Source organism: Balaenoptera acutorostrata, chromosome 10 (assembly GCF_949987535.1).
Source record: "Balaenoptera acutorostrata chromosome 10, mBalAcu1.1, whole genome shotgun sequence".
NCBI classification, from domain to species: domain Eukaryota; kingdom Metazoa; phylum Chordata; class Mammalia; order Artiodactyla; family Balaenopteridae; genus Balaenoptera; species Balaenoptera acutorostrata.
The window spans coordinates 93,043,576-93,068,865 of NC_080073.1; the positions used below are offsets into that span (position 1 = coordinate 93,043,576).

Genomic DNA, 25,290 nt, shown 5'->3' on the forward strand with positions numbered 1-25,290 from the left:
AGCACAGTCAACTTTGTGAGCTAGACCTACATAAGAAAGCATTCAGAGGAAAGAGCTTAAATTCCTGGTGTCCTCTGAAGATGAAAAATTTTATACTTACATGCATTTTGTAAGACAATGAACGGTGAAGAACCATATATTGTACTATAAATAGCTGCAGCACAAAGGGAACCTCAGCCTTAACCAGAATTATTCTTAACAAGCAAAGTATATTTATGTGTTACCTATAAAAATAAACACTTTTTTAAATGACGGAAGAAGCAGTCATAGAGACAGAATCCAGTCAAGCACAATGTGGATAAGCCCCATTGGTGGCTGTCAAAGCCACCAATAGCTCCATTATAACCTACTCATTTCTCAGTTCAAAAATGAGAGACAATCACCACCACCACATTTTTTTACTCTGAAAAAAAAAATAGGGCAAGTTAATTAAGAACATTTGATTACTGTAATTCACGCCCATCTTCAGTCAGGCTCTTAGCCAGACCTATGAGTACAGAAATGGTCCTTTAATGTCCTGGAGTGTCTCTTACTTACCTAATGGGAAACAGACTTTGGAGAATGTAAGAAGTACCATAGTTTAGTTTGGAGTATGTTTTCGTTCTGTTTTTCAAATATCCTTTTGTCATTTTTAAGAGCCATTATGGGTTTATTTGCTTTTAATGCAGCCTAAAAGTAAAATTGTTTTTAGAGTAAAGCTGGGTAAATGGAATCAGCACTAGGGAAGTGTGAATGAGCATGTGAACAGAGGGAAAAGAAAGGATTAAGAAGAAGAGAACTATGGGGGAAGATGACCAGGGAATGTCTATACTAAGAAAACCAGGGTGGGAGGGAGGGAGATGCAAGAGGGAAGAGAAATGGGAACATATTGTATATGTATAACTGATTCACTTTGTTATAAAGCAGAAGCTAACACACTATTGTAAGGCAATTATACTTCAATCAAGATGTTTAAAAAAAAAAAAAAAAAAGAAAACCAGAAAAGTTAGACTCTGTTCTAGAGATCTCTCAGACAAACCATGGCCTGTCTTCATTCATTTGTACAACATTAGCCCTAACATTTGATATCCAAAGTGTCAATGGCTAATGGCTACCATTCATTCAAAGTCTAGAACGCCACTATGTAATGAGCTTTCTGCAAAGATGGAAATGTTCTGTTCTGTGCTGTCTAACCTGCTAGCCACTGGCCACATGTAGCTACTGAGTACTTAAAATGTGATCAGTGCAAACAAAGGAATGAATCTCTAATTTTAATTTTAGTTAGATGTAAATAGACACCTGTAGGCTTATCTAGAAGAGAGACTGGGATTAATTTCAAAGGCTTGTTTAGAAACGTCACTTCATTTATGTTTAATAGATTTTGCATACATGAATTAAATAAGATTCCATAGCAGACACAGCTCCTGCTGGCTGTTCCATCTCATACTTTTTGCTCTTATAATTATCTGGCTCTTTATCAGTTCAATGTCTCCCTGCTAGATCAGAAGCTCCAGGAGGACAGCACTGGGACTGTCGTATTCACCTCTCTGTCCTGGCCCGGAACAGGGCCTGGCACATTGTACACTCAGTAAAAAAAGGAAGCATACTCCCTGGAAGGCTTATGTATAGAAAGATGCTCCTGCAAATCTAGGTCTCATTTTAAAAACCACTTCCAAGTTGCACAGATCAATAGTATTCTTGGTAGATAACCTAATTTTTCCCCATTTTAATTTCCTCTACCCATTACTCACACAAAAGTAAACATTTCTCACCACAGGATGTACATATTCAATATTGCCTTTTTATTTTAAAAATTCAATTTATTTCATGATTTTCCTAAAATGAACAACTTCTAAACCATTATGTATTCCTTTTATTCTTCCCCCCAAAACACTTCAAGCTCAATTGTACCACTTACCCGATATTTCATAAGCTAAACACAGGGTGCCCAGATGCAGATTGGTTAAAAATGGTCTATAACATCTTTCTAGCTGCTTTGCTTACAAAGCAAAGGATATATATGTAAAGCATATATATTTGTATACAAAGCATATGTGTGTGTATGTATCATGTTTACATACACATATTCATATACACACAGGCACATACACACATACATACATATCCACACACCTATATATCTACACACATATATGCACTCTATTGGGCTTTCAACTGTCAAGTCCTTTATCATGCATTCTATTTATCTACCTAGTTCTACTCTTAAAGCCATGTAATTTGTCAGAAAGAACTGGATTGGAATTCTAGCTCTTCTGCTTTTTAGATATGCACTCTTGGGCAAAATTACTTAGACACTCTGGGCTTCAGTTTTATAAGTTTGTTGGAAGGATTAGATGGTATACTGGCTAAGAAAGCAACTACATGAACACAGACAAGATTTAAAGTGAGCAGGGCCTGAAGGTTAAAAGCAGATTTAAGGGCAAACTACTAATCAGGGATTGAAAAAACAAAGGAAAGAGATACATCACAGTCTTAATACAGTGGGAGAAGAACTCACTCAAAAAAGACATTTCTATGCCTGATAAATATTGAATGAAAGGCCTTTCTCTGCTCTTTGGAAATGGTTCAACTCAGGCTACCTTTGCAGAATCACAATAATTTATATTATCTATAACTGTGGCTAATCTGTCACCTGTTTATCTGACTATTCAGATAAGGCTACTGACTATTCAGCCTCCAAACCTAACATTTGGTAAATTTCTAGCACCTTAGCCTATTCTAGAGCTTCTTCAACACTCAGAGGGCATTTAGAAATAGAACCAAAGTAAATAACAGCTTTAACAGTTTCTATAAAGAATCCAAGGTATGTAGCAATAAAGTACTCCTTTAAAAAGTTAACCTCTGTATTTTGTTTCTAGACTCCCTGGCAGAGAAGTACATAAAGAGTCAAGATCCTAGGAAATCATGTCAACAGGAAAGAGGGAAAAATCAGTGCAGTCATCCATACCTCAGCTTCCTGTAGGGTCCCGTGGTTTAGGCACACCATGTCTGGGCAAGTGATGGGAGACCCACATCCTTCTCGGATTGCCAGCTGCATGTACTGTTTCAGACACTAGGAGTTAAGAAGAAAAAAGACAGATAATTACCCACCACATTACAGAAGCACCAAGGTTATATAACCGCCACTGCCTCTTCTTCCTTAATTGGCAGACCTGGGGCTCTTGTACTCAGGAAACATAAGTTATCATGAGTGTGAATACTAAGAGCCATCACTCTGGAAAGAATGCAGAGACAGGTAATTAATTATGTATGACTTCATCCTAAGAATACTGAGTTTATCCAAGGCAACAAGTCAATGCCTGTATGCTCACACATTTTATCCACCATAGATTGGGAAAAGGAGAAATGTTCTTTTGCACTAATGGCAAAAGCCTTCTTTGTACTTTTTTTTTTTTTAAGTTACATGACTTCCCGGTTCCATTTTTACCCAGTGGTCCTCTCCCTCAAAATTTGCTGGGAAGTAGAACTCTGTGACCCTCATGCTGAGCTTGCCCATCAGTATCAAAATAAGATTAAGGCACTGGCTCACCTATGAATACTCTCAATAGCAAATACACCTGGAAGAAGAAGTGTCAAAGACAATTTGGGAGAATGAGACCTTCCCAGAACTATAGGCCTTGGTAGATGCTATGATGAGGAAGCTTGAGGAGAACCCGGGGAGAGAAAAAATTAGATAGGAGATAAGAAATCCAGAGAGAAGAAGTAGAACACCGTAGACAAACTTGGTCTACTCATTGCCTGTTGCATGTGGATCTTGGGCACTGGGTGGAGAAGTGAGTCAGATTGAAAAGGAACTGAGAGCATTATGAAGACCTCTGACCCCTCCCTTCTTCCTTCCAACCCATCCCCACAGGCCCACTGGGAATTAAAAGGCATAGTTCCGGGAGATCAAACTCTTAAGAAATTCAAAACCTGGCTCCTCAATTTCTACTAATTTGCTTATAATTGGTGAGCTCTTTTCTATATGCATGATGAAAAAAAGTCAAGCTCAAATGTTTGAGGAGGACACCCCCCAAAATACATAAGCGTCAATAAATTAATGACTCTTACAAAGTAATGATTAGCCATAATTTGGTTCCAATTTTTACAACTCTATACATTTATGTATCAACCTGCTACATTAAAAATACTGCTGTCACACCTTTTATAAAAGCTTAACTAGTAAATAAATCCTAATGACATAATTGTGAAATCTTTTCCTTTCATTGACCATCTTTATGCATTTTCCCTGTCTGAAAATAAAACTATCACAATTGTATTATTTCAGAAAAACAATCATGTATTTATCTGATTGAAGTTACTGTTACAATGTACTAATGAGTTAATGACTAAGGCAAACCATTTAAACCATATTTTTAACTCTGTAAGTACTTAAAAATTCCCTTTTCCAAGGAGTCAGTTTTTTATCACAGAAAAAACTAGAAAATAACCTAAATATCCAAAATAGAAAAATGCGTCAATAAATTATACTAAATTCATGCAATAGAATGCTGAAGAATCAAGAAAAATATTTTCAAATGATGTTTAAAGACATGGGAAAATGCTTAAGATTTAGTATGAATTGGGGAATAAAAGATGATTTAGTGTGAATTGGGGAATAAAAGATGATTTAGTGTGAATTGTGGAATAAAGGATGATTTAGTGTAAATTGGGGAATGAAGGATGATTTAGTGTGAATTGGGGAATGAAGGATGATTTAGTGTGAATTGGGGAATGAAGGATGATTTAGTGTGAATTGGCGAATGAAGGATGATTTAGTGTGAATTGGGGAATGAAGGATGATTTAGTGTGAATTGGGGAATGAAAGATGATTTAGTGTGAATTGGGGAATGAAAGATGATTTAGTGTGAATTGGGGAATAAAAGATGATTTAGTGTGAATTGGAGAATAAACAATATCTGAGAACAGAGCCCTCTTAAGTCACTCTGCCCCTACAATTGACCACGTATAGATATATTTTAACTTTCACTTTTTTGCTCAAGAGAAGAGTGAACAATCACTTGCTCTAGGAGTTACTACACCAGACAAGGTCTCCAGTACGAGGAAGAATGATAAGAAAGCAGTAGCAAGGAAATGTGGGGAAGAACTTCAGTGTACAGGCAAAACTCGAGAGGAACTGCAAAAGTGGCTCAAGAAAAATAGTGTCACACTAAGGGACAAATAAATGAGTAAATGATGTGAAGACTTGTCCAGCCAGCTCTGCCCCTGAGGACCTCTCGGCCTTCCAACTGCCACACAGATTCCAGCGTTCCTGCCTTGATCTCTCCCAGCTGCCACTTGAAACTGATGCAGAAAGAGTGAAAATGTATGGTCTCTAGGCTCAAAGGGAAGATATCTGAGAAGAACAAAGTGAACAGTATAATGAGCGTCAAATCCCAATATCTGGGCTCTAGCCTCAGTGCCACCCTATCAGGTGACAATGGGAACATTACTTAAACCATGACCCCGACTTGCCTCCCTTAATTTTTAAAATGGGGACAATAATACCTGTTACGGCTACTTCACAGGGTTTAAAACACTCATACGCACAAACACAAAGCTAAAATTTTGTACATGGAAGCCCTTCGGAAGTGTGCAAAATGCAGAATATTTAGTCATATTTCTACTGCATTTCACCTGGTCTCAGACTTCCAAAAACTTTGTGGAGAAATGTTAATCCTTTAGCCTTCTAAGATTATTCTTTCTCCACTCCCTTCAGGAAACCCGTTAAACCACTTGTGGTAGAGAAGCTCCATAAACAGAGCAGATATTTATAAGAGAACATCACACACACCTCTATTCAAGCCTCTCTGTAGAACTATTTATTTGCATCTATAGAAAAGGCTTAGAGTTAAATAGGAACTAAAGAGACTATGTGAGTCTTTATAGGCAAAAAAATTCATCTCAACTTATACTGCAAATTTGTAAAGCTGAAATCTAAGCTTTCCCAAGAGTTTATAATGTATGTCCTATTTGCTAATGTAATGCTCTTAGATACACTGCAACCAGGATACATAAACCCAGTGAATTTTGAAGCTTCCCACAAAGACTCTCCTGACCACAATATTATCTGACCTGTGCTTTTAGGAGAGAAGTTAGAGGTGCATACACTGACTACAGGGTCTAAGTATATGACCTTTTTTTTTTTTTTTAAATTCTTAAAAACACTGGTTCAAAATAGAGATTTGTAAGTGCACGTTGCTAAGTGATGCTACAGCACAGGCACTTGACACTCCCTCACTACGGGCGTGCATTTCTATTCAAAGGCAAAGAGGGAAAACAACCAGCCCATGTTACCGCCTCTTACTGAATTTTCAAGTAACTTAGGTTCATTATATGTCTTCTATTAGCTTTCACAAAAATTTAATCTCAAACCCTCCCTCTCTTCTTTAGTACCTCTGGCTAAAGCACAAAAGAACCATAAGCATTCACACGAACCCCTGTGCACATTACACAAACTAAACCTACGTACAATGGTTAACAATTCTGGGAGAAATGGCATCTAGCTTGTAAATAAAGAAAGAGAAACACAGAAAGAGAAAAAAGAAAACTACCGTCATTTAGTCACATTAAAAAAAAATCACATTCCATTAAACAACAGCATTAAACAAATGTCTAACTATGCAGTTTTCATAACAGCTAACAAATTCTAAGGGGAATGTTTCAAAAATTGAACTTTTCAGAAAACTTTTTTTTTCACATCTTTATTGGAGTATAAATGGTTTACAATGTTGTGTTAATTTCTGCTGTACAACAAAGAGAATCAGCTATATGTATACATATATCCCCATAACCCCTCCCTCCCACCCTCCCTATCCCACCCCTCTAGGTCATCACAAAGCACCGAGCTGATCTCCCTGTGCTATGCAGCAGCTTCCCACTAGCCATCCATTTTACATTTGGTAGTGTATATGTCAGTGCTGCTCTCTCACTTCATCCCAGCTTTCCCTTCCTGCGTCTTTATTCCTGCCCCGATGACCCAAAAAATAATGAAACAATTTTTTCTTTTAAATCGCCAATATTCCATTTAGTTTGATAGAACATAGAAACATCTTTAGGTCATTAAGGGTCATGTATAATAATGATTGTTCCTCAAAATCATTCCACAGCCCTCAAGGATTCAGATGGGATCTAACCAAGGATTTAACCATCAAACACCTGGTGAACCAGATGACGTGTCTCTTCCAACCCTGAGAGCCTATGAATTATGTACAGTGGAGTCTTCCCAGAAAGGGGTTTCTTCTAGGCCCCTTTCAGGGATGTTATCTTCCAGTTGACCAAAGGGCATTCTTCATTAGGTATTCTCATCTATTAGGTGGACAAGGCAAAAAGGGCTACAACATTCAGACAAAGCTCCTATGTATCCACCACAAGAATTACACACACACACACACACACACACACACCAATATATTTACTACACAATTGCTCATTCTCTGTTACTAGATTATAGCTTTCTTAAAGGTTTTTTCTAAGAAAAAAAAAGCATCACAATGAACAGTTGATGGAACTGGATTCTAATGATCAAGATTGAAGTACAAGCTCTAAAAGTCTCCTCTGCATCTTGGGCAAGTCATTAACCTCTCTCGCTGCAGCACTCACAATTATAAGATGGGACAATACCACCTGCCTAGCCTACTCTCAGGGAAATGGAGAGTCCTCCATGAGGATAAATACATGAAAATACTCTGAAAAGTGAAAGAGGCATGCAAATTTAGAGAAGAAGAGGATGAAATAGAAGTCTCTGAACTTCAGGCAGGCACGCAGAAATGAAAGCCCCAAAAGAGACGTGACCCCAAGAGGGTGGGGAGGGGAGGTAAAAGGACAATAGGCATTGTTGGGAGAAGAGAGGTAATGAGTGCCATTAACTGAAAGTTTAAATTGAGTCCCAGGATTGTGGACACTTCTAGGTGCCGGTGCTGGGGTTCTGAGGTCAAATAAAAACTGGCAGCCCACATGGCTTGAAGCTGAGTTGGTGGACCTATTGACCTAGGGTTTCTCATCCCTAGCTCAGCCATGGGTGGGAAAGAAGGTGATGAGGGGGAAGTACTTGAGGCCAAAATCTAGACAGGCCTTGAGTAACTGTCTGTTTTGCTTTTTATCATTCCTAGTACAATGCTGTACACTAAAATGGATATTTAATAAAATGCAGACTAACACTTCTCGGCCTTGGTACACAATTACATCACAATGTCTCAAGTGTGTTCTAAATAACATCTCTTATTGAAGCCAATATTCTGTTTACTCCAGTTCAGACTATGATGTGTGTACATGATCCAAGAATAATGCCTTCTTTGTTGGATGCCGTTGAGCTAAATTATTAGTACAACTCAAGATGGTATCTCTTCCAATTCAAAAAGCCTTTTAACACACCCAAAGTATCCTGGCTTGGAAACATATAATGGGTTCAAAAAAATTCAAATAAATCAACAACCCATAGCTAAGCAGTAAGTTGTTTCCTGGTATAGCATGATCCTAAAACTTTTTTCTCACAAAACCCCTTTCAGAAATCTTGACTTTTCACAAATACGATATTGCTAGTGACGGGGATCACCTTCATACCCCTTTGCCAACTACACAGGACATCAGAGGACTGATAGGAAAACCTGGTACCAGATGACTACAAAGAAGCCCCAAATCAAACAATAAACCATAACTAATGTTAAAAAGAGACCTTAGTTTTACATTTCTCATCCTTAAGCTTCTCTTATTCGAGAAAGTCTTCCTTGCCTTGGACCCCAGTCTGATGCAATGCCCAGACTGTCTGCTCTCACAGCACCTTGATAACCAGCTAGCACAGTACTTTTCAAACTGGGTGCAAAGGTGCATTCTTGGGAGCTCCCAAGTTCTCCATGGCTAGGTTTTCCCCCCCATTTTATGTTTATTTAATGGTATTAATAAAAGCAGAGAACACCCATTTCCACTCAATGTCAACGCTCACACTTGTGCTGGTGGGGCAGGCCTGTTTTGCCAAGCAGGAATGCTTTCATTGTCACAGGCTGATGAAAAAACAATGGAAGTATCTGGGCCAAGTGAAAGCTGTACAAATCAAGATTTTTAGTGATTTCAACACAGAAAAGTGGCAAGATCACTGAATTACCACTTGTTCACTGGAACACACCAAACTGAGAGCTTAACTGTTAAAAGTCGTTTAGTGGAAACTAAACATCGCCCATCACATTAATGTTAACTTAAATTTTATTGGTCTATAATTTTAGTTAATATTCAGCTTATGCATTTATTCTGATGTTCTTGTTGTTTGAGATAGAAGTTTAATGTGCTTATCCCTTGTATTATGTTTTATCAGTTTAAGTGAGTTTAAAATTATTTTTATTTTAGCCTATCTCAATATCGGGGTTCAAATTATTTTCCCCTTCAAAAGGAATCCTTACAAATCCATCAAAAGGAGGAGAACAGTGTGATTCTCAACGGCAGTGGGGCTGGTAGTATGGCATTTTCCCTTGAGGATGTATTAGAATATCAAGCCCTCCAAAGAGAATTTTATAAACTATACAACCGCCTCCTCTCCTCCAATTCTCCAGAAGGCTCGGATTTTCCTCCCTACTTGCCAATATTCCCATCAACACCTTAGGTAACACTAGATGTTAACAATTGAAGCATGTTGTACATGGAAATCATGCAGCGATTATCATCCTACATTGCAGGAAACTGTGAACTTGCATGTCTCTCCAGTAGCCCAGGCACCCTTCAAGGTCTGGATCCTGTCTTACTCCTCTTCATATCCTCTGGAAACACCCATCACAGGAACTGGTACATGGTAGACACGCAGACATCTGTGGGAGCTGGAAGCATGAATCTACCACCTACCAGCTTTGCGGCAAAAACTCCTTCTGCCCCAATCACTGAAACATAAACCCACCCCACCTGCAGCATTCCTCTCTTCTCTTCTCCTTTGACACATATGAGCCGATACCACCTTCCAGGGCCAACTCCACTGTTTTCTAGTTCCCATTCCCTGCTGACTTTCAGGAAATTTACCCTATTGATCATCTATTTTCTTTCCTATGTCTTGAATATTTCCCCATGTACTAGGTTCTTCTCCAGCAGTTAAACATGCCTAAAAATATCCTACTTAAAGAAAAACAATAATAAAGCAGCAAAGAAAAATAGCCCTCCCTTACTCCTCTTGCTGGCTGTACACTGCCTTCTTCATTCCTCTCTTCAGTCAAGTGTGTGAAAGAGCTGTCTGCCCTCACCTCCTTCACCAGCCCCATCCCCATTCCTCCCCTACAGTTTCACTGAAGTGGGTGCTAAAGCCAGCAGCCACCTCCATGTCACTACATCCATACACATTTTCTTTCTTCCTGACCTCTCGGCGGTCTAAGACCCAATGAACCACCCCTACTTTCTTGGAATTTTCTCCTCCCTTGCCTTCAGAATTCCACACTTCTCTGAGTTTCATTCTTCCTCTCTGGCCATTCCTCCTCAATCCCTTTTACTTCCTCTACTCAATTTTTAAATGCTGGAATTTCAGGATGGGATCAAAACTCTTTTCTTTTCACACTTTCTTTTTGGTCACCTCATTAACTAGATATAACTAGTTATTTATTTGGTCCACGGCCTATTTGTTCTCAGGTCCATTCCCCACTTCCTGCTCTGCTCCATAATGCAGAGAATGTATTTCCCAGGTACCAGGGAGACTTGGCCAATGGGAGGAATTACTGAAAAACCAGAGGGTGGGAGGAGGGAAGGAGCCTGGGCATTTCCACCTCCACCCCTTTGCTTTCTGTACTGACCTCCGACAGTGGCTGCATCCCCTGCTCCTCCTGGACAGGACCCTTCTCCATGGCTCTAGCTCCCACAATGGCTCTAGCTCTCACCAGATACCCTAACTCCTATTCTAGTAATACCTTTTCTTCCTCTTGTCCCCTAGCTTCCAGGGGAGTGCTGCTTCCTGTTGTTGCTAATATCTAGGTGCTTCACTGCCCTATTTGGCTTCTCAGTCCTCCATCACCTTTATAACCAATCACCTGAATGAAACTTCCTGTTTTGAAAGACCAGGAGTGATTTCCATTCTCCTGGTCGAATCTCAACCAATAAATCAATGAATCCTAAATTTACCCTTTCAGGCCAGGTCTCTCCACATGTGCTCCAAAGCTGCACATCAAACTGGGTACTTAGCATACTGGGCCCTGAATGGCTCATAGGGACCTCACACTCAAATGCAAAGCTGAATTCATGATCCCCTCCCCCAAATCCAATCCTTGTCCTGTGTCTTCTATCTCTAGGAATGGCATTTCCATCCACGCTGTTGTACAACCCAGAAACCTAGGAATCACCTATGACACCTCTTTCTCTCTTACCCCTATATCCGATAAATGCCTACTACACATCTTCACCTGGTTGTCTTATCACAGCCTCAAACTTGACTTAGCAGAGCTTTGGAATCCACTTGCCCCATTATATCAACACACATGTTTCCCCACATCCCCAGGCTTCCTATCTCAGTAACTGGAACCAATTACCTACTTGCGGAACCAAAACAAAAACATCCCTGATTCCTCTCTTCCTCAAACTCCACAACCAAAACAGGTCCCAAATCTAACCACCTCCTACCACACCCACTGCAATTCAAGTCACCATCATTCTTTCAAAGACCCCTGCAAGAGCTTTCTCAGGGGTCTCTTGGCTTCTACTCTATAGGGCAGCCAGAGTGCTCTTTATACATTTTTAAAATAAAAATCATATATTATTTTCCTGCCCCAAACCCTCCAATGAATGTGCACCTCACTTAGATTGCCTCTCAAACTCGCTACCATGCCTCACAAGGTCCTACACGTTCCAACTCCAAGCTACTGCCCCGACCTCATTCCTACCGCATTCCTCCCTTATTCTGGGAACACAAGCCTTCTATTTCTCCAACATGCCCAACTTGTTCCTGTCCTAAGGCCTTTCTTGATATTTGCATTTCCTCTCCCTGGGATGCTCTTCCCCCAGATGGCTCACTCTCACTTCATTCAGGGCTCTGCAGAGCACAGAACCCCAAAGAAAAGGATATAAGACAAATATGTTTTTATAGACAAGAAACACTGGAAACTACGAGACCCCCATTGGGAAGGGCAGCTGTGATATTGTGATTTATATTAAGAAAAACGTACTTGGTCTTCATCCTTTTTCTAGCACATAGCTTCTAAAACCCTTGGAATTTCCTAAGTGGTAAGAGAATTGTGTCTTTTGTTATGTTAATGAAATGACTTTTTTTTTTTTACTTTTTTTTTATTGGAGTATAGTTTCTTTACAATATTGTGTTAGTTTATAATGTACAGCAAAGTCAATCAGCTATACGTATACATATATCCCCTCTTTTTTGGATTTCCTTCTCATTTAGGTCACCAGAGAGCACTGTGTAGAGTTCCCTGTGCTATACTGTAGGTTCTCGTTAGTTACCTATTTTATACATAGTATCAACAGTGTATATATGTCAATCCCAATCTCTCAATTCATTCACCCCACCTTCCCCCTTGGTATCCATACGTTTTTTTTTGTTTGTTTGTTTATTTTAATAGAAATTTATTTTTATTATTTATTTATTTATTTATTTTATTCATTGATTTTTGGCTGTGTTGGGTCTTTGTTGCTGCGTGCGGGCTTTCTCTAGTTGCGGCGAGCGGGGGCTACTCTTTGTTGTGGTGCACAGGCTTCTCATTGCAGTGGCTTCTCTTGTTGTGGAGCACGGGCTCTAGGCACACGGGTTTCAGTAGTTGCAGCACACGGGCTCAGTAGTTGTGGCTCGCGGGCTCTAGAGCAGAGGCTCAGTAGTTGTGGCACACGGGCTTAGTTGTTCCGCAGCATGTGGGATCTTCCCGGACCAGGGCTCAAACCCGTGTCCCCTGCATTGGCAGGCGGATTCTTAACCACTGCGCCACTATCTCAGGGAAGTCTGGTATCCACACGTTTGTTCTCTAAGTCTGTGTCTCTATTTCTCCTTTGTAAATAAGATCAACTATACAAATTTTTTCAGATATTAACCGATATGTGTTAATATATGATATTTGTTTTTCTCTTTCTGATTTACTTCACTCTGTATGACAGTCTCTAGGTCCATCCATGTCTCTACAAATGACCCAGTTTCATTCCCTTTTATGGCTGAGTAATATTCCATTGTATATATGTACCACATCTTCTTTATCCATTCCTCTGTTGATGGACATTTAGCTTACTTCCATGTCCTGGCTATTGTAAATAGTGCTACAATGAACACTGGGGTGCATATGTCTTTTTGAATTATGGTTTTCTCTGGAAATATGCCCAGTAGTGGGATTGTCAGGTCATATGGTAGTTCTATTTTTAGTTTTTTAAGGAACCTCCATACTGTTTTCCATAGTGGCTGTATCCATTTATATCCCCACCAATAATTCATGAAGGTTCCCTTTTCTCCACACCTTCTCCAGCATTTATTGTTTGTAGATTTTTTTGATGATGGCCATTCTGACCAGTGTGAGGTGATACCTCATTGTAGTTTTCATTTGCATTTCTCTAATAATTAGTGATGTGCATCTTTTCATGTGTTTCTTGGCCATCTATACGTCTTCTTGGGAGAAATGTCTATTTAGGTCTTCCGCCCATTTTTTGATTGGGTTGTTTGTTTTTTTGATATTGAGCTTCATGAGCTGTTTGTAGATTTTGGAGATTAATGAAATGACTTTTGGAATGCCCCCAGGTCACCTAAGGATGGGGGGCTGGTTGCCAGGGGAACCAATGCTATGATTAAAGGATTAGAACTTTCAACTCTCAACCCTCAACTTCCAAGAAGGGGAAAAGGGCTGGAAGTTTAATTGATCACCAATGGTCAATGATTTAATCAGTTGTGCCTATGTAATGAAGCCTCCATAAAAACCCAAAATGATGGGGTTCAGAAAGCTTCCTGGTTGGTAAATACGTGGAGATTTGGGGAGAGTGGTGAGCTGGGTAGGGCTTGGAAGCTCCATGCCCTTTCCCATACTTTGCCCTATGTATCTCTTCCATCTGGCTCTTCCTGAGTTATACTCTTTTATATATATACTCTTTTATAATAAGCCAGTAATCTAGTAAGTAAAATGTTTCTCTGAGTTCTATGAGCTTCTCTAGCAAATTAATCAAATTCAAGGAGGAGATCGTGGGAACCTCTGATTTACAGCCAATCAGTCAGCAGAACAGTTAACAACCTGGGCTTGAGACTGGCGTCCGAAGTCTATGGAGGGAGTCGTAGGAATCTATAACTGAGCCAGTGGTCAGAAGCCCAAGTAACAACCTGGGCTTATGACTGGTGTCTGAATTGGGCAGGTGTGTGTGCTGTCGGGGTCGGGAGAGTCTTGCACAACTGAACCCTTAACCTTCGGAATCTAACACCATCTCCAGACTCTGCTGGTATCCGAGAATTGGTTGGTAGTGCGTGGGGAAGGCCCCCACATACACACACACTGGAACAGGGTACAGGAACCCCAAAGAGTAGCCTTAAGGAGAAGCCCTGGGCAGAAGGAAGAAGGGTGTTTCAACAGGAAGGTAGTGAATTTCAAAGATAACACTCACCAGCCTTACTATTCAAATACGTTACTGAAAATGTTTCTTAAACGTTAATGTCCATTCGAATCACTCAAGGATCCTATTAAAAATGCAGATTCTGATTCAGTAGATCTGGGGTGGGGTCTGAGATTCTGCCCTCCTCATAAGCTCCCATGTCTTACTGATGCTGCTGGCACACAGAATACACTCTTGAGGAACAAGGTCTAGTAACAAAGACTCTCTACATTGGGTGCTTTATAGAATCACCTGGGGAGCTTTCCAAAAGTCCAACGCCCAGGCCACACCACAGACCGATCAACTCAGAAATATCAGAGGGAAGGACCAGGCATCAGTATGTTATATATGCATGTATATGTACTGATATATGTACATGTGTATATTATACATATATATACATATATGTATTTTATACATGTATATATGTTTTATTGCTTTTATTCAATGGCTTTTAACATAATCGCAGAGTTGTACAACTATCACACATCGATTTTAGAACATTTCATAATCCCAAAAGAAACCCCATGCCAACCAGTAGTCACTCCCCATTTCCCCCCAAATCCTCCCACCCCAGGTTTAGGCAACCACCAGTCTACTTTCTGTCCCTATGGATTTGCCTATTCTGGATATTTCACATAAACTGAATCATACAATATGTGGTCCTTTGTGACTGGCTTCTTTCAATAGTATATACATGTTTTCATTTCTTTTAGGTATATACTTAGGAGTGGATGTGGTATACGATAACTCTGTGTTTGTCTTTTGAAGAACTGCTAGGCTATTTTCCAAAGCAACTGTGTCATTTTACATTCCCACCAGCAGAATGAGGGTTCCAATTTTCTTCAAATCCTCACCAGAACTTGTTACTGTCTTTTTTATTCTAGCTATCCTAATGTGTGTAAAGTGGTATCTCACTGTGGTTTTGATTTGCATTTCTCTGATGGCTAATGAATGATTTTGAGCACTTTTTCATGTGCTTATTGATAATCTGTATACCTTCTTTGGCGAAATGTCTATTCAGATCCTTTGCCCATTTTTAATTGTGTTTTTATTATTGAGTTTTAAGAATTCTTTATTTATTCTACATATGCCCCTTATCAGACATGATTTGCAAATACTTTCTCCCATTCTGTAGGTTATCTTTTTACTTTCTTGATGGCATCCACTGAAGTGTAAAGGTATTTAGTTTTGATAGAGTCTAATTTTTTTCCTTTTGTTCACGCTTTGCCTAACCCAAGGTCATTAAATTTTTTCTATTTCCTATATTTTCTTCTAAGATTTTTTTGGCTTTAGCTCTTATAGTTAGGTCTATAATCCATTTTTGAGTTAACGTTTGTCGATGGTGTGAGGAAGCAGTCCAACTTCATTCTTTTGCAAATGGATATCCAGTTGTCTAAGCACCATTTGTTGAAAAACTATTCTGTCCCCTTTGAATTGCCTTGGCACCCTTGATAAAAATCAAGTGACAACATGAGAATTTACTTCTGAACTCTCAATTCTATTCTATTCATCTATCTGTCTATCCTTTTGATGGTATCGCACAGTTTTGATTACTATAGCACTGTAGTAAGTTTGAAAGTAGGAAGTGAGTTCTCCAACTTTGTGCTTCTTTTTCAAAATTGTTTTGGCTATTCTAGGTCCATCAAATTTCCATATGAATTTAAGATCAGCTCGTCAATGTCTGCAAAGAAGATGGTTGGGATTTTGATAGGAATTGTGTTGAATCTGTAGATCCGTTTTGGGGAATACTGTCATTTTTAATAATAGTAAGTCTTCTAATCCATGAAATGGGGTATTTAGTCTTCTTGAATTTCTTTCAACAATGTTTTGTAGTTTTCAGAGTATAAGCTTTGTACTTCTTTTTTTTTTTTTTTTTTTTTTTTTTTTTTTTTTTTTTATTATTATTTATTTATTTATTTATTTATTTTTGGCTGTGTTGGGTCTTCGGTTCGTGCGAGGGCTTTCTCCAGTTGCGGCAAGCGGGGGCCACTCCTCATCGCGGTGCGGGGACCGCTCTTCATCGCGGTGCGCGGGCCTTTCTCTATCGCGGCCCCTCCCGTCGCGGGGCACAGGCTCCAGACGCGCAGGCTCAGCAATTGTGGCTCACGGGCCCAGCTGCTCCGTGGCATGTGGGATCTTCCCAGACCAGGGCTCGAACCCGTGTCCCCTGCATTAGCAGGCAGATTCTCAACCACTGCGCCACCAGGGAAGCCCCTTTGTACTTCTTTTTTTAAATTTATTCCCAAGTATTTTATTCCTTTTGATATTATTATAAATAGAATTGTTGTCTTAATGCCATTATCATATTATTCTTTGCTAGTGCATAGAAATACAATTGGTTTTTGTATTTTATATTCTGAAACCTTGTTGAACTGGCATCAGTATTTTTAAGCTCTCAAAGTGATTCCAACATGCAACCAAGTCAGAACCACTAGGTTCAATACCATCCATGCCCTCAGGTCTAATGAAGGAAAATATGTCCATCATCACTGCCTTTATATCATTTTGGAAAATTCATCTTCATAGGGAATACGTGCATCAACTAGTTCCAGAAGTTGTTTGTATAGTTCCTAAAATAGTGTTGTTACTTTTTCTGGAAAAGGGTACTCAGATCTACCCCGTAAGTTTGAGAACAGTCATTCAATATGGTAGATTAAATCTGGGCCCCAGTTAAAAGTACCTCCAGTTCCCACCAAGCAAGAATGATCAAAAGCTTCTATCCTGATCTCAAGTGATCATGAAACATTTAAGTTAAGAAACTTGGAGAAAGTAATAGCTCTGAAGATAAACCCACTGGAAATGCTGCAGTCCTGTCAGTCCTCACAACGAAGCCAATTAAATCTGCTAACCTGGAAGAACATTTCAATCAGAGCAGGGAGCAGGCACTAGGAGAGCAAAGACCTGCTTCCAACATGAGTAATTCAATAACTCTTCAGTTGACCATTCTGAGGTTTTCCCTTTTGTCTCACCTGTGCTGCCTTTCTTAACAGAGGCAGGCCCCAATTCTGATACTAGTTCCGAAGGGATCCCTCTGTGCCAGATCCCTCCGTGCTATCTTAACGACACAGTACACCCAGAAAAGCAACCAATGGTTCCAGGAGAAAAAAAAAACAAGAAGAAGGCTTGCCAAGTTTACATCCTTCCATTTCCTCCAAAGAAACATTAGACCTCAGAACTGCCAGCCCTCAGCTGGCCCCAGTGTCCCAGCCAACAGGCCCAGGACAGGCAGTGAGAATAAGCACATCCCAGATTAAACATCAGTAGATTCCACTGAACTCATTTATCACTTTCCTCCTCCTCCTCCTGTGTCCCTAAAGAGTCCCTATTTGAACTCTCAAGCAGCCCTTCTGACTCTCTCAGAATGCACACAAGGTCTCAGCAACACAGAAAGGAACAACTCCCAAAATAATAAAGGGTCAAGAAACTCTTTTAGCCATGACGTAAGACTAAGCAAGTTATCTGCATAAAATACAACCATTCAACCAATCTAAGCAAACAACTGGAGAATGCAGTACTTACATTCTACAAGAGAATTCACAGTGAGTATTAAAACTATACCATATAGGAAATTCCCTGGCGGTCCAGTGGTTAGGACTCTGCGCTTCCACTGCGGGGGGCACGGGTTCGATCCCTGGTCAGGGAACTAAGATCCCTCATGCTGCACAGTGTGGCCAAAAAGCAAAACAAAACAAAACAAAACAAAACTACACAATACAAAGCACAGAAGGATAAATTAAAGGGATGGACAACAGATGTGTGACGAAGCAAGAACAGTAAAAAGTTAATGTTAGAATCTAAGAGGTGGTGGGAATATAGATATTCATTGTTAAAATTCTTTTGTCTTGGGCTTCCCTGGTGGTGCAGTGTTTAAGAATCCACCTGCCAATGCAGGGGACAAGAGTTCGAGCCCTGGGCCAGGAAGATCCCACATGCCACGGAGCAACTAAGCCTGTGTGCCACAACCCAACACAGCCAAAAATAAATAAATAAATAAATTTGTTTTTTTTAAAAATTTCTTTTTTTTTTGTTTTTTTTTTAAAGGATTTTTTTTTAAACATCTTTACTGGAGTATAACTGCTTTACAATGGTGTGTTAGTTTCTGCTTTATAACAAAGTGAATCAGCTATACATATACATATATCCCCATATCTCCTCCCTCTTGTGTCTCCGTCCCACCCTCCCTATCCCACCCCTCTAGGTGGTCACAAAGCACGGAGCTGATCTCCCTGTGCTATGCGGCTGCTTCCCACTAGCTATCTATTTTACATTTGGTAGTGTATATATGTCCATGCCACTCTCTCACTTCGTCCCAGCTTACCCTTCCCCCTCCCCGTGTCCTCAAGTCCATTCTCTATGTCTGCGTCTTTATTCCTGTCCTGCCCCCAGGTTCTTCAAAGCACATGATAGTGAGCAACTCATATGTACTTCACTCACAGAGTGCTCTGCAAATACTCTGGACCAGTGCATCGGAAACCCCTGGAGGAGGAACTGAAACACAGATCACAGGACCCCATCCCCAGAGTTTCTAATTCAGTAAGTCTAGGGTGGGGCTCAAGAAGTTATAATTCTAACAGGTTCACAGCTGCTCCTGATGCTGCTGGTTTGAGGACCACTGGCCTAGAACTAAAATACTCATTACATGAGAGGCAGGAGAAAGGAGGAGGTGATGGGAATAAGAACATTTGTCGAGCTCCTATGATAGCTATGGTACGCTTCTTAAAATTATCTCGTTTAACAGTCATAGCAACTCTGAGACGGAATTATTCCCACCTCACACAAAGCAGTTTGGTAACTTACCCTAAGTTCCCATGACTGGTAAACATAGGAATTGAGATTTAAACCAAGGTCTAATGGAGACGCAGCCTTTGCTTACTTCCCCCCTACCTCACCATGATTCCTGTGTCATTAGAACGAAAGCAGGAGAAAATACTGGAATCTTTATAACTTGAAAACACTACTTTTGTTCCTTTTGAAGGTATTGACCCCGTAAACCACAGAATTATTCAAAAACTAGACACCATTCCATATTAAAATGATCTGCATTTCAGACCATACCCAGGAAATTTTTACAGCTATAAAATATTTTTTTCCAGTTGCAGTAAAGATCTCTTTGCTTTCGAGTCCCTCATTCATTAATTACCCTCAGCACACAGGAAGCACTTGGAAACAATTAGAAGACTGACGTCCTCTAGGGAACGCCAGTAACTCCACAAGCATGATGCATGAGGGGGTGAAAGAACACTCATCTTTGAATTAGGAAGGCTGGGCTTGAACCCTGACTTCAGTTTCAACATCTAAATATACACTAAGTGTACTGGAAGCTTCCAGGTGTGTAAAACAGACCTCTTAATCTCTCAGCCCTTGTTTTCCTCAAATAACTTGCCTGAGGTCACACAGTTGAAAGTTCATAGCACACCCCTCAATCCCTTCAACCTGGGGCTATGGCCACCAGTGTATTCAGATTATACATATACTCTCTGGTCTCCGGAATTCCTTGGATTTTTAAAAATCATTTGCTACTTACATCTTCTTTGTACTGACCCACCTTTTATGTACATAAAAACCAGTTGTCAATTTTGCATTAGAAAGGCCATTGTCCAGCTTTAGAAACTTTTAGGATTACAAAAACCTAATATGGGCCTCATCCATTGTTCATGCTAACAAATGAAATTTAGGGAGCACACAGTACGACGTGCTAGGCAGTACATTATGTATTTCCACAGAGATTGTTCTTATTTCTTCCAAACTACCCTATGATTCAGGAATTAAGAGTATGGATCTTGGGCAAGCAACTTAACTCTGCATTGGTTTCTTGATCTGTAAAACTGCAGGGTAAGAGTAAATGGGGGAAAAATAATTCTCTTACAATATAAATATTACATAGTAGGTACTCAAATGCTCTTGCTTGTCCTTCCTTGATTTCTTTTTTTTAAGGTAAATAAAGAGAGGGTCAAAAAGATTGAATTAAAACCCTACATTCACTTGGCTAATAACTCACAACCACTTTCCAAAAGAGGCAAACCAAAAGGACCCCCTTACTGGGGGTGGGAAATGATTCAAAAACACTGAGGCTTTCGGTTAACACAGAGCTATTTACTTCCATAGAAACGGGGCACTGACTGTGTCCAGCCTGATTCCAAGAGGTTCCATGCATATCTGAAATCCATATCCTAACCAAACTTTGATTAACTTAAATGTTCAGAAAATGGTGTTTTAGAGTTAATTGAATTTTCTAGTTAACTCATAACCTTTTCGGCTGCCACTTGTCTAAATTTTTAAGTTTCTTTTCCTACTTAGTAACATCTTGTCGCTGAACATAGAGTTTTTGTGTGTGTGTGATAACGCATCTCCCACCACCTTAGGCCCACCGCTATGAGCGTTATTTTTTCATTCATTCATGTCTCCTATGTGTATACTTTTCCAGACAGGGCCCATTTTTCTAATTTGACAGCACTGTGAATACCAAGGTATAAAATCAGCTGAAACTGTACTGGCACTGGATGAGCCACATATTTTTTAAGGATAGATTCATGAAATGAGTTTGTTTTGCTGCAATTAACTTCCTCCTTTAAAAGAGGAAGCATGGATTAAACAATGAGATAGTATGTTCTTTTCACATATCAGATTAGACAAGGTGAAAATTTGAAGAATACCCAGAGTGTCAAAGAAGGGGTTTTTTTCTACACCATTGGTGGGAATGTAAACTGACACAACAGTTTGGAAAGGCAACGTGGCAACACGTGATGATTTAAAATGTACACACCTTTTAATTAGGCAATTCCACTTCTAGAAATTTATCTCAGATATATTTTCATATTTATGTAAGTACAAAAATGTTTATTTATAATAGCAAAAACTGGCCCATCATTAGGAGGGACCTAGTTCAATAAATTTTGATACGGCCATACCATAGAACATTATGCAGCACTTAAAAAGGAAGGTAGGTCTGTATATTATTATATAGAAACATGTCCACAAAACACTAGGTTCAATTTGTAAAACTCAAGTTACAGATCCCATTTCTCTATTATGTGATGTGTATGAATATGTATCCATCCATGTGTTTCTATATATTAACACAGAAAAAGAGTCTAGAAGGGCGTACAGGTGAACTGTTCATATAATCAATACTTTGAAAGGTTTTTAACTTTGTTTTAAAACCAGCACATGTCACATTTAAGATTAAAAATTAATTTTTAATTTAAAAAGAAGAGAACAAGGAAAAATGGAATAGAAGACAATAAGTAACTGAGATTTCACTATATTTCTAATTAAATTCTCTACCCCCATCAGCATATATGAAACTGGTCACCAAAACCTTTGCATTTAGCTGAGGTCTAAGACTGAAAGCCATTCTGAGTTGACAATTGAAGGGAAGAGAGAATTCAGCCAAGTAGCTTTTTCTTCTCACTCGTCTGTTGGGGGGCCTTCATTTGCCTGTTGCCTTCCTATTTCTACAAAGAGATAAAAGAGGAACAAAAATCTTCCACATGTCACACTGAAATTACTGCAAACTTTGAAGAAGTACTTGAAGTTAACTGGAGTAGCCATCTGGTCCTGGCATAGTTGCCCCTGCCCGTCCCAGTACTTTTGGAAACTGGCAATTAGGTGAATGATTTGCTTGGGATGGCTGATTGGGCCTCAAAACATGAGCACACAAATCCAAAAAACTGTTATACTAGTAAACAGGCAACTACGGTATATCTACTTCATGATCTTCAAAAATAGAGATACTTTTTAATGACTGATTTGGGTCATGATATGGATGAAATAAGTTAAAGTACTTAGAATGATGCCTTGCACTAAGTTGGATAAGTGCTTGCTGCTATTATTATGACAACAACAATGATCATTAATGATACCTAACTACCTTCCTGGCTTTCTGCCCTCAGTGAACTTCAAGTCTAGGTGGAAAAATAAAATTGATCTATGCCAAACAGCTAGAGTACAAGACAATACAGATATTTGTATGAAATCTTTTAAATCAGATTTTAAATGCTAAATGCTTTCAGAGAGAAGATGATCATTTTACACTCAGGTAACATAACTCAAATGTTACCAGGGTAAGAACCATGTCTGAGCTTTTCATCAACAAATCCTCCCCAATCTAGTGTTCTGCTTGTCAAAATAAGTATTTGTTGAATAATGAGCAGAGGTATGCCCTGACCAAGCAATGAGACATCATTAGAAATCGAGCAGGGGGAATAAAAAAGAAAGAAAAGAGGACGATTCTAGGAAGAAGTAAAGACCTGGAGGTATGAGATACCTCACACACAAGAAGTAGCAGAAGGTGATTTGGGTAAACACTGTGCAACGGTTCCTAGAGGAACTTGAATGTTAGCACTAAGGAATATGATTCAAATAGGATCACATGAATCCCTAATAATGGCAGTGGCATTATGACAGCAACATTTTAAGAAATCTGACAGTAGTATCCAAATGGATAGGAAGGAGGAGAAATTGGGGACATGAAAATAATTTAAATACTCCATACCTCAAAAGTACAGTCTACCATGATAAATATAGCATATGTTGACCAGGGTGTTCTCTGAGCTCTACCCACCACCCCCTCCTTCATCCTACTCCAGTTTTGTGCACTTTCAGACCATTCTCAACCCTATGCCAAAGCCATCCTCCCCACCCCACACCCAAACAAAGCCTTCCAGGGCCTCCATAATGCTCTTTAACATGGCATACAAGACCCTGCTTGCCTTTCCAGCCTCCTGCCCAAGAACACCCATACTTCCAACAACATGTTCCAGGGATGTCTTTCAGTGGGGTTCCTCAGTAGACCTCTCCTCCTTGGTTCCGTGCCTCACACGTGGCTGCCCCTCCTCCCTGTAGCACGTCTGTCAATCAATCTCCTATTCATCTTTTGGCCTTATCCCCTCAGGAGACCTTCCCTGACCTCCTCAAGTCTCGTTTAAGTGGGTTCCCGTATGAACCCAACAGCACACTGTACTTCCTCTATCAGTGGATCTGCTTCCCACATGAGAGCTGGACTGATTATACCTTATGCAGACAATTAGCACAGTGGCTGGTACACAGTAGTACCAAATGGAAGAGTAGAATCAGGACTTAGATGGGAATAGACTTAGAGGAAATTGGAATAAAGGTGATACTTCAAAAGAATAAACTTTGGTGACTCAGTGGATGGAAGGGAAAGTTCTCTCATTGGACACCCACTTTTGCCCACTCTCTGGTCATGATTTGCATGTTTGGCCAGCCTATCACATTCTGCTATGTGGTTCAAAGAATTAAGCACTGGCAAGGTATGCTTTAAAAAAAAAAGACATATAAGTGCAGATTACCAACATACTATCTGTTTATAACCTTCTTTGTGAAAAAGAAATTAAATCTTGGTCCATTTTCTAGAACCACCCTGCTACCCTGATACCATATGCTTTTCTAAAAGAAAGTAGAAAAGCCTGAAGTACTTGTTCAACCAATGATCAAAGTCAAGAATGTTGTGCAAATGAAGCTTGTTCCAAAAGAATTGTGTCAACCGAACCAGGGGAAGGGGGAACAAATTTATTAACATTCCCACATTGGACAGAGCCCTGTGGGTGAATTTTTAATGAGTAACCTTGTCCTTGCCCTCTAACAGAAAGATAACCTTCATTCAAATAATATAGGGCTAGTGAGTAGAATAAAAATTTGATTTCAACCAATTTTATTCTAGAGAATAGAACTCATACTAATAAGCAGAATTTATATAGAAACAGGTTTCAAATCAATGCAGAAGAAAAAGATAATTTAGAATTAGAATTTCCAATAACTGAATAGCTAGTGTTATGTTATGTCCCAATCCTGGATGTTTTCAAGCAAAATCTAGATGATCACACCAAAACCAGTAGAGCTACACATGCTAGCTGTATTCCAGGCACTGTACTACATGCTTTATCTAGAGCTTCTCTCTAACCTTAAAGAATGATTTATTATTATCCCTAAATTATATAAAAGAAAATGAAGACTCAGACTATCCAAAGACATAAATGGCTACCACCTGCTGGTCCAAGCCACTATCATTTCTGGCCTGGATTATCATATTTACCTTCTAACTAGTCTCCATGCTTTCACCCCTGCCCCTGTAGTACATCCTCTACACAGCTGGCAGGGTGATTGTGATGGTTAATTTTATGTGTTAACTTGACTAGGCCATGGGATACCTGGGTATTTTGTTAAACATTATTTCTAGGTGTGTCTGTGAGGGTGTTTCCAGATGAGATTAGCATCCAAGTTGATAGACTGAGTAGAGCAGATCCACCTGCCCCCCAACCCACCATGTATGGGCCTCATCTAATCAGTTGAGGGCCTGAATAGAACAAAAAGGTGGAGGAAGGGAGAATTCACTCTCTCTGGTTGACTGTATGAGCTGGAACATTGGTCTTCTCCTGCCCTCAGACTGGAACTTACGTCACTGGCTCTCCTCATTCTCAGGCCTTCAGACTCAGAGTGGAACCGCACCGCTGGTTCTGATGAGTCTCTAGCTTACAGACAGCGGGTCACGAGACTTCACCGCCATAACTGCATGAGCCGATTCCTTATAATAAATCTAAGAGAAAACAGAATCCTAATAATAAACAGAACCAATAAAAGATATGTATGTGTGTATATATATGTATGTATATATATGCTCTTACATATATACTCATACATACATATGCCTATATATACATATATGTAAGAGCATGTGTATACACACATACATACATATTTTTATTGGTTCTGTTTCTCTGGAGAATACTTATTAATACAGTGATCCATTTAAAACAACATTAGATCCAAAAC

General features: G+C 39.6%; 1 protein-coding gene across 1 annotated transcript in view; it reads right to left on the reverse strand.

The window, feature by feature from the left end:
- Nucleotides 1–25,290, reverse strand: part of RNF144B (ring finger protein 144B) — an 81,192-nt gene that overhangs the window by 33,874 nt on the left and 22,028 nt on the right. Inside the window, exon 3 of the mRNA XM_057555613.1 lies at nt 2,948–3,052. Coding sequence (XP_057411596.1) covers nt 2,948–3,052 — 105 coding nt within the window. The remainder of the gene's footprint in view (nt 1–2,947; nt 3,053–25,290) is intronic.